The sequence below is a fragment of the Crocodylus siamensis genome, chromosome 2, assembly GCF_052110815.1.
Source record: "Crocodylus siamensis isolate JL-2025a chromosome 2, ASM5211081v1, whole genome shotgun sequence".
Classification (NCBI taxonomy): Eukaryota; Metazoa; Chordata; order Crocodylia; family Crocodylidae; genus Crocodylus; species Crocodylus siamensis.
In genome coordinates, this window is record NC_143396.1 from 206,058,633 (window position 1) to 206,072,632 (window position 14,000).

The following is a 14,000-nucleotide window of genomic DNA, read 5'->3' on the forward strand; positions in this document are numbered from 1 at the left end:
GTATAAACTCAAGAAACTAACAAAGTTAGTTTTTAAGAAGAAACCTCAAGTAGTTTAATAAGATGCAATTCAAAATTATTTTTTAAAACACAGCTTCCAATCAAACCATAAAAACCCTTTAGAATATTATAATGCTTCTGGACCCTGGAATTTCCCAATGTTCAGTGCAAGCTATGCAGCAGTGGATCCAGGAATGCAGGGTGCCTACAGATGTTTAAAGTCTGCACTCTAACTCATGACACTTTACACAAAGTGCCACAGAAATGGATCAAAAGGTGGAAACTGTAATGCCAGAGGCGGCAGAAGGTGTTTATTCACAGTGCATGATGTTTGGCAGAATACCAGGGCTAACATGAATATGTTGGTGAAAAGTTTCATGGGACCTCCTTTGAGCATGAGACAAATGACTCGGAGGTTACACGGCTGGTCTTCTAACACAAGGCTGTCCAACTTCTGGGTGTCAGACAAGACATGGACTGCAGTGCCAAGGGCTGCACAAGATGTGGATTGCCATCCCAGGGGCTGCTGGACACACGGGCATCATCCCTTCCTCGTGGACTTCCCCCCACACACAGGCATCCCAACTCCCCCTGCTGCAACTCCCACCTACAGTGAAGGCATCCAAGCTCCTTTGTCATGAGCAGCCTGGCCCCTTCTCCCTCCATGCAGGCAACACAGACACCCTAGCCACCTGTCATGCTCACAGCTTGGGTACCTGGACACCCACACCCTGCACTGCCCCACCCCTAGAAGCAGGTGCAGGAAGTATAAGCTGGAAGAGGGTGGGGAAACCCAAAGAACCCAGCTGCCGTGGCAGAAGCAATAGCGGTGGGGGGCAATGGTGGTAAGGTAAGAACCCATGGGCCATATGCTAACCTTGAGGGGCACTTGCTGCCCTTGGGCTGCTAGTTGGACAGCCCTGCTTTAACAGATAAAAGAAAATTGTAACATATTTGTTAAATTGTTTCTTCCCACCTGCATCCTGTTCATTGCCTCCCGAAGCTGGTCTAGCTGGTGGGCAGAGCTAAGGGCCTCCAGACGAATATCAGTCAGTTTCATTTCTTTGTCTCTCAGCTCATTCCGTAGCTGCATGACTGTTTCAGCCTCGCTGTCAGTGCATTCAGAAATACTGCAGAAAGTTTTAAATTGGGCAGTTAACAAGATAGATTGGGAACAATACTCTGAAATGCTGTTTCTGAGCATTTAGCTAACAAAGTTAAAACAACTTTCTTCGGTTCACTGAGACAAACCTGGGGGGATATTTTGGGGGATGGACCTCAGTTTTTGCTTTCACCCTCAATGACAAGATAAATAGAGCATGACAAAGAACATGAAATACCACTAACAGTCTCTATCAGCAAAGATGCTGTTTTGAGGATAAGACAATTAGCGTATGGAATTAAATGCTGGCTGTTATGCTATCGTTGGATAGCATTAATATTTTTTTCAAAGGAATCATCAGCTAGGAAACCTTTTAAACATGGGAAATATAAATAAAGTAAAGAGATACTGGCAGTAGCAACAGTAACTTGGAGACTGATGAGTTTGCAGAAAGATTTAAAGTTCACCAGGTGTTCACAGCTGCGTTTCCCTAAATGATTCTTGAGGGCGCTGGAATGCTATATCTATTCAGGCACAATAACTTCCTGTTTGTTTTTATTCACTCATGTTTAAAAAAATTTTTGGTGGCATTTTAATTCCCTTCCCTGACAAAAAATGAATCTGGCTATAAAACCTTTCAGCACATAAGTATGACACTACAACCCACATTAGCATTTTCTGAAATACTGTCACACTGTACTCTGTTATCTCTACTTTCCAGTCCATCTGAACCACTGCCATGTGTAAAGCTATTAAGCATATTTCAACTTATGTAAGAATGTTTATGTATTATAATCATCATCAGGTCCAGTTTAAACTTCTCTGAATTCATAAGTTAACAAAAGAGGTTTTCTCTACCACCAGAAAGCAAATAAGCCAAAATCCATAAACTTTAGCATTCCTCAAATGCAGATGAAGATTTTGATTTTTTCCTCAGTTCTTTTGTAGCCTGTTGGTTCTTCAGAAACTTTTCCAGACAGAATATTTTGATTGATTGCAGACAGCATCTCATATATATGTATGTGTATATATATACACACACACACACACACACATACACATACACATATATAAAATGTATTTCTAATTTTAGAATAACTCTAGCTCTTTTACAACTCTGGAGGATGTAACAATTTGAAAGGAATTAAAATAGGGCTAATAAATGGGAGACCCATGAATCTTACAATGGAGGACAGTTCTTTATTTTCGGCTATCAAAATTTCAGAGTGAGATTTCAAAGGATCTTAGAAGCTTAGAAGAAAGTGATTCATAGAAAACCTACCTAATTGCCCAGGCACCAGAGTCTCCACCTACATGCCTATATTTTCATCAGAAAACTTACTTGCCAAAAGTTCAGCTACTGTGCATGTCAAGAGGTGGCACCATCTGGCTGGGCATCCATCTCCCACCTAAAGCTATTTGGAATTCACAGCCTAGGTGCTCCTAAGTATTTCACTGCGGGAGACCAAACCTGTGGCAATGCTTAGGGCAAGTCTCACACCGACATACAGGATAGTTTAGTAGTCAGCACCCTTTCCAAGGAAGTGGGATATCTGAATTCTAGGTCCTACTCTGCCAAAAAGGGCCCAAACTCATTTTCTGGGAAAGAAGGCAGCCAAGAGCACAGACAGGAGTGCTTGTGGGTCCAGAAGGAAAACAAGCAAGACTGTATCCTAGTCCTGGATTTCATTGCTATTTCTGTATTTCATCTAATGGCTCGTTAATGCAAAATGTATACAGCATCCAGCTCCTCTTCCTGGCTTATTCTCTCTCTGGATCCATGAATTTTGCACTTCTTTCTATGCAGGAGCTTAGCTTCAACAAGAGAGATAGGAAAAGTCCCATTCACCCTTGCTCTATATGCTCTTAATTAGGACATTCCCCAAAGAGAGGAAATGCAAGTTTGGACACCTTCAGAACCTATGTCTCCCATCTTCTGGGCAAGTGCTCCAACAAGGAGACTATTATGTAAGAAGCTACCATCACTGTACATAAAAAGACAACTTAGTCTAAGTATGGGTTTGTAACAGAGTGCAGGGTGTGCTCTGTTACTTATAGGGTCACAAGCAGCAGTAAATCTAGCCTGCAGCTGGTTGCAACCCAAACAGGCCCAATTACCTGACTGGGAACAGGGTCCAGATGTTCCCTGTAAGAATAGGGCTCTGAGCAGCAAGGCAGGCAGTCTGCTTCTACCAGCCAGGAGAACACCACCTGGCTGGAGCTGCTGCTCAAGACATCTTGGAGGTAAGGGCAGGAGCTATGATGATAACAGGAGGCTCCTGATCCTGAGGCATGACTTAAAACTACATCCTGCTGGGGTTGGTGTGGTGGGACTGCTGGTGGTGGGGTAGTCTCCAGGATATGCCACACCTGGGGCCTCCCCAGTGAAGTGTGAGTATGCGGCGCCAGAAGGCCTCAGCCCCCGTTGCCTTGAGGGTGACCCCGTGGAGGGGAAAGGCTAAGGGAACACACCCTGAAGAACCAAGAAGCAAGGGCCCTGGCTTGCTGTGAGCTCTGAAGTAGGGTCCTGGCTAGGTGAGGTGGGTTCCTGGCCCTGCCACTATCCTGCATGCCATGTGGCCCAAGACCTGGTCCTGCATGAGGCCACCACTCATTGGGGTAGCCATGGCCCCGGATTCATGGGAGAACATCCAGGGGCTGGAGTGCTAGATGTCTGCCCCAGAGCTCTGCCCCCTAGCCACTCCATTGCCCCTCACTCTGGGCATGAAGAACCAAAATATTGTAAATAGTTTTCAATATGTATATAGTTTGTCTCTTATAAGTGGGTTTTTCGTTGTTGGTGGATGGGAAGGGTGATGGAGGGGCACTGCTTGTTGAAGGGGGGAGGGATGGGGGTTTCAAAGGCAATAAAGTTTTTTTTGTTTCATCCATACGTGCGTCCTGAGAGTGGTGCTAGAGGTGGGCAAGGGGTAGGGGGTATGTGGGCAGCAGTGGAAGCAGGCTGGGTGGGGAGTGCAGAAGGGGGTTAGGTAGGGGCTCCCACAGGTGGATATGTGGCTGTCCTGTGGCCTACGCAGAGGGGCCTGCTGGGCCCAGCACCATGGCCAGCAGCAGTGCAGGGTGCTGGTCATCACCAGCAGGGGCTGGGGTGGAGCAGTGGAATGCTGAGTGCCACTTGCAGGGGCAGGGCAGCCCTGGCACGGGGAGGCAGGGTGGGCAAGAAGGGAGCTGATTCAAATTGGTCCTACACTGTGCATGTGGCTCCTTTGCAGGGAAGGAGCTTACCAGAGATCAGAGCTTCCAAGATGGCTGCCAAGTGCTGGCAGCTGGCTTTGGCTCCAGCATGGCTCCAAGTTCTGGCAGCCATGTGGCCATAGCTCCCTCCAGTGGCCACAGGAACACATGGCAGGGCCGCCAAGTGCACTAACTTTAGTCCCAAATCCTGCACGTGTAGACACCTGCCAAACATCACTTAATGCACATTAAATTTAGTTGCACTTATTTGCATGTGTAGACGAGCCCTTAGTTTCACATAACTACAACCTAAAAACAACAGACATGCTGGGTTTCAGCTATACTCTGCACTTTGGCATTTCCCACCGGCTGGCTTGCACGGTGCACTGAGTGCCTATCCTTTCCTATTCAACATACAGGCAACTTAGGCCATGAACTGGTACATACCTGAAGCATTCCAAATTCTGCTCCAGACTGGAGTGCTTTGGGTTCAAAATGCTTCAGTGCTTTACAGACATATGGACCCCCTGAAGGAGCACTTCAAAATCACTACAAGGGCAGTGGCAGTGGTCTCCAGCCAGTGGTAGTGAAATGGGGGTGCCTAGTATTCTGGCATCCCACAGTGCTACACTCCTCCTGCCCCAGGGAGTGACACAGACAGCCAGTAAATGCTCTTCTGTGTGCTCAGTTGTCCTTGAGGACCTCCAGAGACCAGACTGACACGCATGCAAGGAATCCCTCCCTTTATTCTCCCTAGAGAAAGCTGGTGTGGAGCAGAGCACTATGGGATACTAGAAGGCCAGTGAAATGTATGGACATTCAGGAAACATAAAAGGGATGTTCCTCATTTTTTTAGGATAATTTTTGAAGCACTTCTTCAGCCATGCATGTCTGTCCACTAACTCTTTGGAGCACTTCAGAACACCCTTTCCCTCCAGGGACTTAGGAACCTTTAACTTGGATTTGCAAATTCTGCTTCTGCAGCCATGCCTAACTTTAAGATACCCATTTTATAAATAGATAAATTAGGACAGGGAGAAACTCAGGATTTGACTGAGATCACTTAATGAGTCAAGTGGCAAAGTGGAAATCTAAAAATAAAAGGCATGACGCTCTCAGGGTCTTTTTTCTGTTTAAGCTTACAATCTTCACTCAAACCAAAACACATTTATTTGCCGTTTGAGTTCAGGGTAAAATTCTGGCCATCCTAAGCAGAAGTAGTCCAATCACTCTTAATCAAACTTGTCACTGACACTTAGCAGAACATGTGATGCTTTTACCCAACAAAAAAACCAAAATCCCAGATGTCAGCTATATGCCAGATTCATTGTTAGCAGAAGCAGGAGATTCAATTACTTCTGCCGCCCAAGATCACCTTGGTTGCAATTACTTCCCTTACACAATACAAGCTGTTGAGAGATTGCCCCCGTAAACTGTTGATTTACATTACAGTAGAAAAGTAGTGTCGTTGTTTCAAAGAGTAACATAGCACTGCACTGGAATTCAGGATATAGAACTACAATTCCCAGCTCTACTACAAACATTCTCTCTATATACAGTGAAATTGTTTTGTTGCTCTATGCCCATATTTCCTAGCTATACCATTGGGATAATAGGAATTTTAATAATAAAGGCTTTCTGCCATCTTTTGTCTATCTTATTTATTTAAAGTGCAACATCTCCAAGGCAGGTATCAGACAAAATTCTGGTTCCAAAATCAGCATCTGGGCTATTTACAGACATGAAAAAAAACCAAAATGATGCTTTACTTTAAACTCGGCGAGCCCCCGCACCAAGCACAGCGCATGCCCAGAAGAGGCACTGCATTAGATGGACTCAGCTCTCCCAACATCTATAAAGATCTGGTGCTTCAGTGTGGCTTTTCAGTGCTTTTACCATATAGCTGATGAAACCAGCTATTAGATAAAGGACCAAAAAGGCCTGCTGAAGCACCTGATCTATACAGACATTACAGAGCTGGGTCAAACTAATGCACTGCCTCTTCTGGTAAAATGCTACTGGGGAGGAGGGATGTTCATGTCTGCCAGCACCCTTTGAAACTGACTTCAACAGAGAAAGGATTTCATCTAGTAGAGCATCCTGCTTATATCTATGCACAGCACCTAGCAATGACCCCACTAAGGGGATAAATAAATACACATATAAAATATGGAATCCCTCATTTTGCACAAGCATTTCTCAATCAGTGTTGCACTGTCCTTAAAATACTTTTCTAAGGCAAAATACATTCCCAAATCAATCAATACTTTTAAAAATAGAAATTTCACTTACAGAGAATTTGAATGAGAAGCTCTCAACAATGGTGTAGAAACAGTTGAGTTGTTGTGCGGTAGCTTTGGTGATGAAGGTAAGGAAGAATCAGTCATCTCCTCAATGTCTGAATGAGAAGATGCTGACTTGGGTGATTTCTTTTTACCAAAAGCTTGCTTGAAGGAACTGCGTAACTGGAACAAGACCATAACAATAGAGACACTGTTGAGGATTTATCAGAAAAACAAATTAAGCCACCAAGTAAAGACTCTAACATGCACATCTTTCCAATAAAGTGGCAACAGGTATGTAACATTTTTGAGGGGCTGAAAGGAGGAAGATTAACAATAAAATCTCCTTAACCATTCTCTAAGATTAAAATGTGAATCTACAATAAGGCCTTTGAAAGGACTGGATGTTGATGTCTCCTGGTTCTAGACCATCTCTCTCATTACAACTACAAAATTGTGTTCAGCAGAAGAAACTTTTTAGAACAGTGTTACAGCAACTTAAAGTTATAACATAACATGGCTGAGACAAGGTTACCAATGCTGACAGGGTTAGTCATGTAAATGGATGGGTTAGCTTTGTATTTTATAGTTTAAAGTAAGTCTTCCTTACCTCATTGACCTGCCAGAAGAAGCGCAAGCAAAAGGGAAGGGGGAAGGAAAAAAGACAAATTTTAACAGATAAAGCCAGTCATGGGGAAAGCTCTGGATTTTTAAGACAAACATGACCAATAAATCACAAGCACACAACAAATGATTTTAAACAGGAATCAAAAAGCATTTGAAACTATTTCCTAAAATGGATCTTTCACACAACAAACGGCAATTTTTACAGCACATGAACAATGCCATACAGATCAGTCTCTAAACTACCTAAATCACACTTTTTTTGCTTGGGTTATAAATTCCTCACTATTTTTTGAGACACTGGTAAATTGTGCCTTCCTTGTGTGCTCAGTTCAACAGGGGAAAATACTCGGCCTTTCTGACCTACATGCAACTAAAAAGTACTTTCAATAGCATCCCTCCCTTTATGAAACAAATGAAAAAACAGATGTATTGTAGCTAAAATGATTTCTCCCTGAAATCCCATTTCAGAATATTATAGCAGCAGAATATATATGTTTAAAAGGATGGTAAACAAGAACTGATGCTGAGTGTTATATTCTGCCAAATTTTCAGTGGCAACAAGTGTCTTTAAAGTATTTTCATTTTAGCCTGAAGAGACAGGAGATAATGTTTCCTATGTAATGAGAGGCTCTGAATTTAGAACACATCAAAAGATTTGTCAAATAAAAAAATACTACATTCACCAAATTCAACTGAATTCCACTTAATAAAGAAACATCTAACATGTTATACCTGTTCTCCGCTCTCAAGACTCTCCACTCTTTACATGTGCTCATTTGCTGGATGAAAATTTGCTCATTTGCTGTTTCTTTCAAATTCACTAAAACCCTGTGCATTTCTCCTTTTCAGAATAACAAAGTTTTCTAAACTACTTTTAAGAAAAATGGCATGATGAATGAGAGGTGTAGACTGATTTTAAGATGAGACCTTCTAGATTATGATAACATAAACTAACTACTAACGCAAGACTAAAAGAGAGATAGCAACATATTTGGCTGAATTAGGCCTTACTAATTGTGTAGGATTAAACTGGTTTAAGTGAAAGGGATTCATCAACAGCTTACAAGGAGGAAAGAAATTAAAATCCACCTTGCCAACAGAGTGCCCCAACAATTAAAATGCAGCAGAGCATTGTGGGGAAGCCATTGTTTTCATTCAGACAAGGGGGGTGGGGGGAAGCTGGGAAAGGGGGTAAGGAGATAGTGTTGCTATAAAGAAGGAATTCAAACATTTGAAACCACTGAATAGAAGAAACATTAAACTGAAATTCTGTTCAAATGGATTTTTGTATTTTAATGACACAAATGCAGTTTCATATATAACCTGAACAGGATCACTTATAATTACAGAATAAACTTTCACAAGAACCAACTATAGCATTCTATAGTAGCATAGATATATTTTTATGCAGTTGCTGAACTAACAATTAAGGATGACTTAAATTCACTGGAGAGTGTGGACTGTTTCACTGCCTATATGATAGGAACTAAGGATTTTGGCCCAAACTACAATAAACCTAATGTTACTATGATAACAATGAACTAATTAAAATTGAGTTCTTATGTACCTTTCCTTCAGTACATGGTACCTTAAATACAATACATAATGAGCAAGATAAAGAAATGGGAAGTTAAAACTGAGTATTTTGAAATCTTTTATTACTATCACAATAAAGACTATTGTAACAAAATCCTAAAAGCAGCTATTTTTATTTAAAAATGCCATGATGCTATTCAGAGCAGAGCTTGTGATAAAATGAAAAGTGTTGTCTATGTACTTAAAAAAGACAGTGCTATGAGCATCAAAAAACTTAACACTCCCTCATTGTGCATGTACTTTATTTAAATGACATACTGTACTTAGAATCTTCCCTAGACAACACATCTGTTCACCAGGATTTGTCCTTTAGAGTTGTTGGCACTGTGGGCTTTATGATTTAGTCAGCGAAGGTAAAATTCATCCTGCAGATAGCTGTAGTGTAACATGGGGCGTGAAAGTGGGGCATATGCCCTAGGAGCCACCTAAGGGGAGGGGCACCAGAAGGAGCAGTGGGGGTGCCTCACCTACTGCTTGCCTCTGCCTCTGCTGCCTGCCTGTCACTCTGCAAGCCTCTGTGCCAGAACAGGCAATGTGTTCAGAAAGAAACAGAAAGTGCAAGACATTCTGGGAATCATAATTTTGTAGAACAGAAGTGGAGTTTGCTACCTCTGGAGAGAGAGATGACCCCTATTTTTTGCTACTGAATTCAGCATTTTTTCTGCCCTCTAGACATGGACTTCGGTAGCAATAATATGGGGTGAAAGTTTTCCCTGGCAGCAGCAAAGTCCACTCACTGCCAGTCAAGAGAGCTGTGACTCCCAGAATGTCTTGCACTCCATGAGACCGCTTGGCTCTCTGCTCTCCCTGGTTCATGTACCTGCAGTTGGTGGGGGGGAGAATATGTAGAATTTGTGTTACTTAAGATTCACTTATGTCTTTAAAACTGAGTTTGGACAGGACACAAGTGGTATATAACCTTGTGCTGACCTGTGGATCTTGCTACACATCCACAAGATAAATTTACATTTATACCATGCAATCTATTGAAATACACTCACCCAGTTCTTTCTCTTCTTTTTCTTTGAATCACTTTCTATGTTACTTCCCACACTTGAATGACTAGTAGCACTATTAATACTAGAGACACTATCTGAAGAATGTTGCCTTCGAATCCGCAGGTCAGCAGGTTGGGTAGTTCCAGTACCTGAATGTTAACAAAGTCACTGTCAAATTCAGTTAAGAGATTTCAGCTTCTCCTTTGATTAGTCAACTCTGCAGAAGGAGAAATGTGTTGCAGGAAACAAGCACATTTAGAATCACTTGCACACAATAACGCATTGTATGGCAAAATTGGTAGGTACTTTACTCATGATATGACTAATATCTCAGATGTGATCCTGAAAACCTGTCCTCTAGCAAACCACCACAATTTAAATCACTGGACCTAGCAATGTGAAGAAGGCATTGCAGGACTGTGGTCCTTACTTTGTGTGGCACTTGGGAGCTGGTGCAGGAACATCAACCAGCAGGAAAGCTACCACTCTTGAATGCCAGAAAGGAGAATAACATCCAGTGGCCCAGGTAAGAACTAAGGATATGGAGGAGGTTCCTAAGAATACTGTGTGGGGTCCAGAGTCCTGAGAAGGGGGCTAAGAGTCTGTGGGCCTGTTAAAGGGCAAGAAGAGCCCAGAGAGAAAGCTCAGACCCCTTCCTATGCCTGGGTCTTGTTAAGAGGCCAGATGAGCCCAGAGAGAGGGGCCAAGTGCACTAGGGCCTAGTGAGAGATCAGGTGAGTCCTGGGAGAGGGGCTGAGAGTCTGTGGGCCTATTGAGGGGCAAGGTTGTACTGAAAGAAGGAAGGGGCTGTGTAACAAGACCTATGGAGGGCTCTGAACCTGCAGAGAGAGAGAGAGAGTGAGAGAGAGAGAGAGAGAGAGAGAGAGAGAGAGAGAGACCCATGGAGGGGCCAAAGAGGGTGGACCCACAGAGACAAAGGGGACTGACAGCTGGAGGACTGACCCTGGGAATCTCAACTAGCCTGTGCAGGGGCCAGGACCCAGGAGGGGCCAAAGGGTGAAACAGACCACAGTGGAAACTACCAGAGGGGAGCAGGCCTGTAGTTCTCAACTGGCTTTGAGGTGAGGCCAGAGCCCAGGAGCAGCCAAAGGTCCCTGGGCGGCTGCAGCCAAAAGAAAAGGCAGTCAAGGGGCATGTAGCCCAGAAAGATGATGGCTGGTGGGTCCAAGAGTGAGCTGGAGCCAGAGCCAGGGGGTCCACTGCTTAGCAGCCCAGGAGGGGCATAGGACATGTAAGATCAGGTTTGGGTAAGACCTGAAACTATACCCTACTGGAGTTGATTGGTGTGGTGGGGCTGCCTGTGGCAAGGCAGCCTCCATGAAATGTCATGCATGAACCACTCCAGGGAAAGGCAAGGATGGGGTACTGGAAAGCCTCAGCTCTCACTGCTTTGTGGGTGACCCTATGGAGGGGGAGGGGAGCACACCCCAAAAAAGAAGCACTCAGCAGGGAAGACCAGGATCCCATAGGCGAAGGGCTGGACTTGATGATCTTCTGAGGTCCCTTCCAGCCCTAATATTTATGAAATCTAGGAAATCTATGGGTCCAGAGGCCCAGTGAAGGGCCAGGAATAGAGAGAGGCCCAGTGAGGGGCCAGGAGAGACTGGGACCCTGAGAATCCAGTGGCCCAGTGAGCGGCCAGAGAAGTCCGGGACCATGACAGTCCAGTGGCCCAGTAAGGAGCCAGGACTAGAGCACAGGGTTGGACAGGGCCAAGGGCCTGGAGAGAGGTAAGGAAAGTACAGAGGAGGTGATATCCTGTAGAGAGGCCAGGAGAGAGACCAAGGGGCCTGGTAGCCCAGGGAGCAGTTGGGTGAAACAGAGGGGTCTGAGGGCTTCAGAGAGAGGCCTGAGAGGGACTGAGTGGTCTAGCAACTGGAATAGGGCCTGAGAGAGACCAAAGGATCTGGTGGCTAAGGGAGCAGTAGGGTGAGACCAAGGGGTCTGTGGGACCGGAGGAGAGACCAAGGCGTCTGGCAACTGGAGAAGGGGCTATGAGCAGAGACTGAGGGGTCTGAGGCCTGGAGTGAGGCTGAGAGAGACCTAGAGAGGGGTTGTATCAGTGACTAGCAGGACATCTGCAAGGATGCCATCAGCAAGGCATGGGAAATGGTATATGGAGCCATGTCATTAGCCTGCAAGTCCATGACCAAAATCTGGGTGGTCATAATAAGATCAGGGCAGCCTCCCTCTTATCACATTTCCATCAAGGCATGGAAGACGAGGCCAGAAGGTGCCCTAGGGCAGAGTGGGCATCAGTCACAGAGCTTCTAGGGGGCAGCACAGTCACTGCTGGAACCCTGATATGTGACACTTGTATTTGAAATTACACAATAAAAGAATTGGGCAGTTATACAGCAATCTAAAAATAACCACAAGGGAAACTGTATTTCTTTACTGTTCTGAGAAGAATATAGTGCATTTGAAGAGGATGCATAGCACTACACCATAGTATATTTATGTGGAACCTATAAATTAAAACTATAGGGTCTTATCTGAGATACAAAATTACAAATCTCCACCCAAAGACAAGCAAATACATGTTGGTGAAATACATGTTGGTGATATACGCAAAGCCAATTTCTGGCAAGGCAAAGTTGCATCAGATATTATCAACAGGACTAATGTCATGGGAGTGCTGCACTGATATTAAAAGAAGAGTTTTCTCTTTACCTTTGCAGTTGAGCTCAGGTGTATTAATTACTCCATTAATGGCAGCTTGAGCAGCAGCATTCTGCTTCTTTAAAAGCTCAATGGTTTTCCGTAATTCATTCAGTTCTGAATCCTGAAATAAAATTGATATTGATGTTTATTTTTATATATATAACTCAAAGCACTGCTGTTTGGGGGACTGATCGAACAACTGAAAAATAAAAAATCTGGCTGGGGCTTGGAGTAGCTGGCAAAGCACATTTCTCATAATACAGTGATTAGACCTTTGAATCACAACTTTAGAAAAGGTCATATAATGACATTCCGTAAAATGCAGTTTTTCTTTCAGTTCAGTTAAATGTGTATTGAGATACACTGTTTAAGCTTGATGGCTTTTTTATTATGAAGTAAGGTTCAGAATGTGGTTTGGATTTGTGTATATGTGGGAGTGTCTACATGTAGACTTTACTGAGCAGTAGACTAATTTGCTGCGCAGTAAAGTGTCACCATCTATATGTTCACTGTAATTACGTCAGTGTAGACTAATTTATTGTGCTGTCAGATAGTCCCATCACACATAGCTACTATCCAACTGTGGAGTAAATTACTGTGCTTAAATACACATGTAGATGGTGACATCTGGATTACCATATTTCATAGTGTATAGGTTGACACTGTTGTGCCAGAGCACCTTTGGTGCCTGTCACTTCAAGGGCTAAGCCAGGGAGAGGGCAGGTGCCTGATTAGGGCAGCCATTTAATGCCCAGCTCTCTGGGCTGAGAGGAGCAGTTTGTGACCAGCCAGCAGGGAAGAAACTGAGCTCTGGCTCCAGGAATAAATCTGAGGTAAAGGGGAGGCTATGGGGGAAGAGAAGGGCTCAGTGGTCTTGTGTATTACCTAAAACTACGATCTGCTCAGGAAAGATGGCCTGGTGGGGCTCCTGGTGGTGTGGGAGTCCCCAAGAAATGCCAGACCAGTTGCCTCCCCAGTGAAAGGTGGGGAAGGGCACCTAAATGCTAGCCTCAACCATTTGGTGGGTTTTTAGTTCAAACTGGTAGGCCAGGCACATTTTGGGATGCATCCGAGTCTATGGGGGCAGTGGGGATGGAGGATCCTAGCGAACTCTGGCACCAACGAGGGGGCAGTGTGGAACCTCAGAGAGACAGGGGTGGAGAAGTGGCACTGAGGTGGGCATGGGGCAAAGTCAGCCTTAGCTTGGCAAATTGCCTGGCAGCCATTCAGATGAGGGCATGAGAATGGTCAGCAAGCACACAGCCTCTTGGGTCTAAGAGTGCAGGGAATTAGGTCCAATGGCCCTAAGGGGTTGCTCAGAGAGCAAAGGGCAGGGTGTGTGTGGCCCAAGAAGGGAGGTATGAGTGGGACCATGGTAAGAGCAGGGGGAGTGAATAAGGCCCCTGTGAGAGGGGACTGTCTGCATGTGGCCTATAACTAGGTACTATGGAAGAGGCCTAACTACGGCTGAGTTTAGCCTGGCCTTGATCTGGAGCTGGTTAGAACTCTTGGATGC

The 14,000-nt window shown here is 44.4% G+C and overlaps 1 protein-coding gene across 5 annotated transcripts in view; it reads right to left on the reverse strand.

Annotated features, from left to right (window-relative positions):
• NAV2 (neuron navigator 2) overlaps nucleotides 1-14,000 on the reverse strand; it is a 410,342-nt gene that overhangs the window by 26,379 nt on the left and 369,963 nt on the right. For all 5 annotated transcript variants that reach the window (XM_090032867.1, XM_090032864.1, XM_090032863.1 and 2 more), the window contains 4 exons: nucleotides 12,494-12,605; nucleotides 9,803-9,948; nucleotides 6,589-6,761; nucleotides 976-1,129 (listed from right to left, as the gene is read on the reverse strand). In XM_090032867.1, coding sequence (XP_089888993.1) covers nucleotides 976-1,129; nucleotides 6,589-6,761; nucleotides 9,803-9,948; nucleotides 12,494-12,605 — 585 coding nt within the window. The remainder of the gene's footprint in view (nucleotides 1-975; nucleotides 1,130-6,588; nucleotides 6,762-9,802; nucleotides 9,949-12,493; nucleotides 12,606-14,000) is intronic.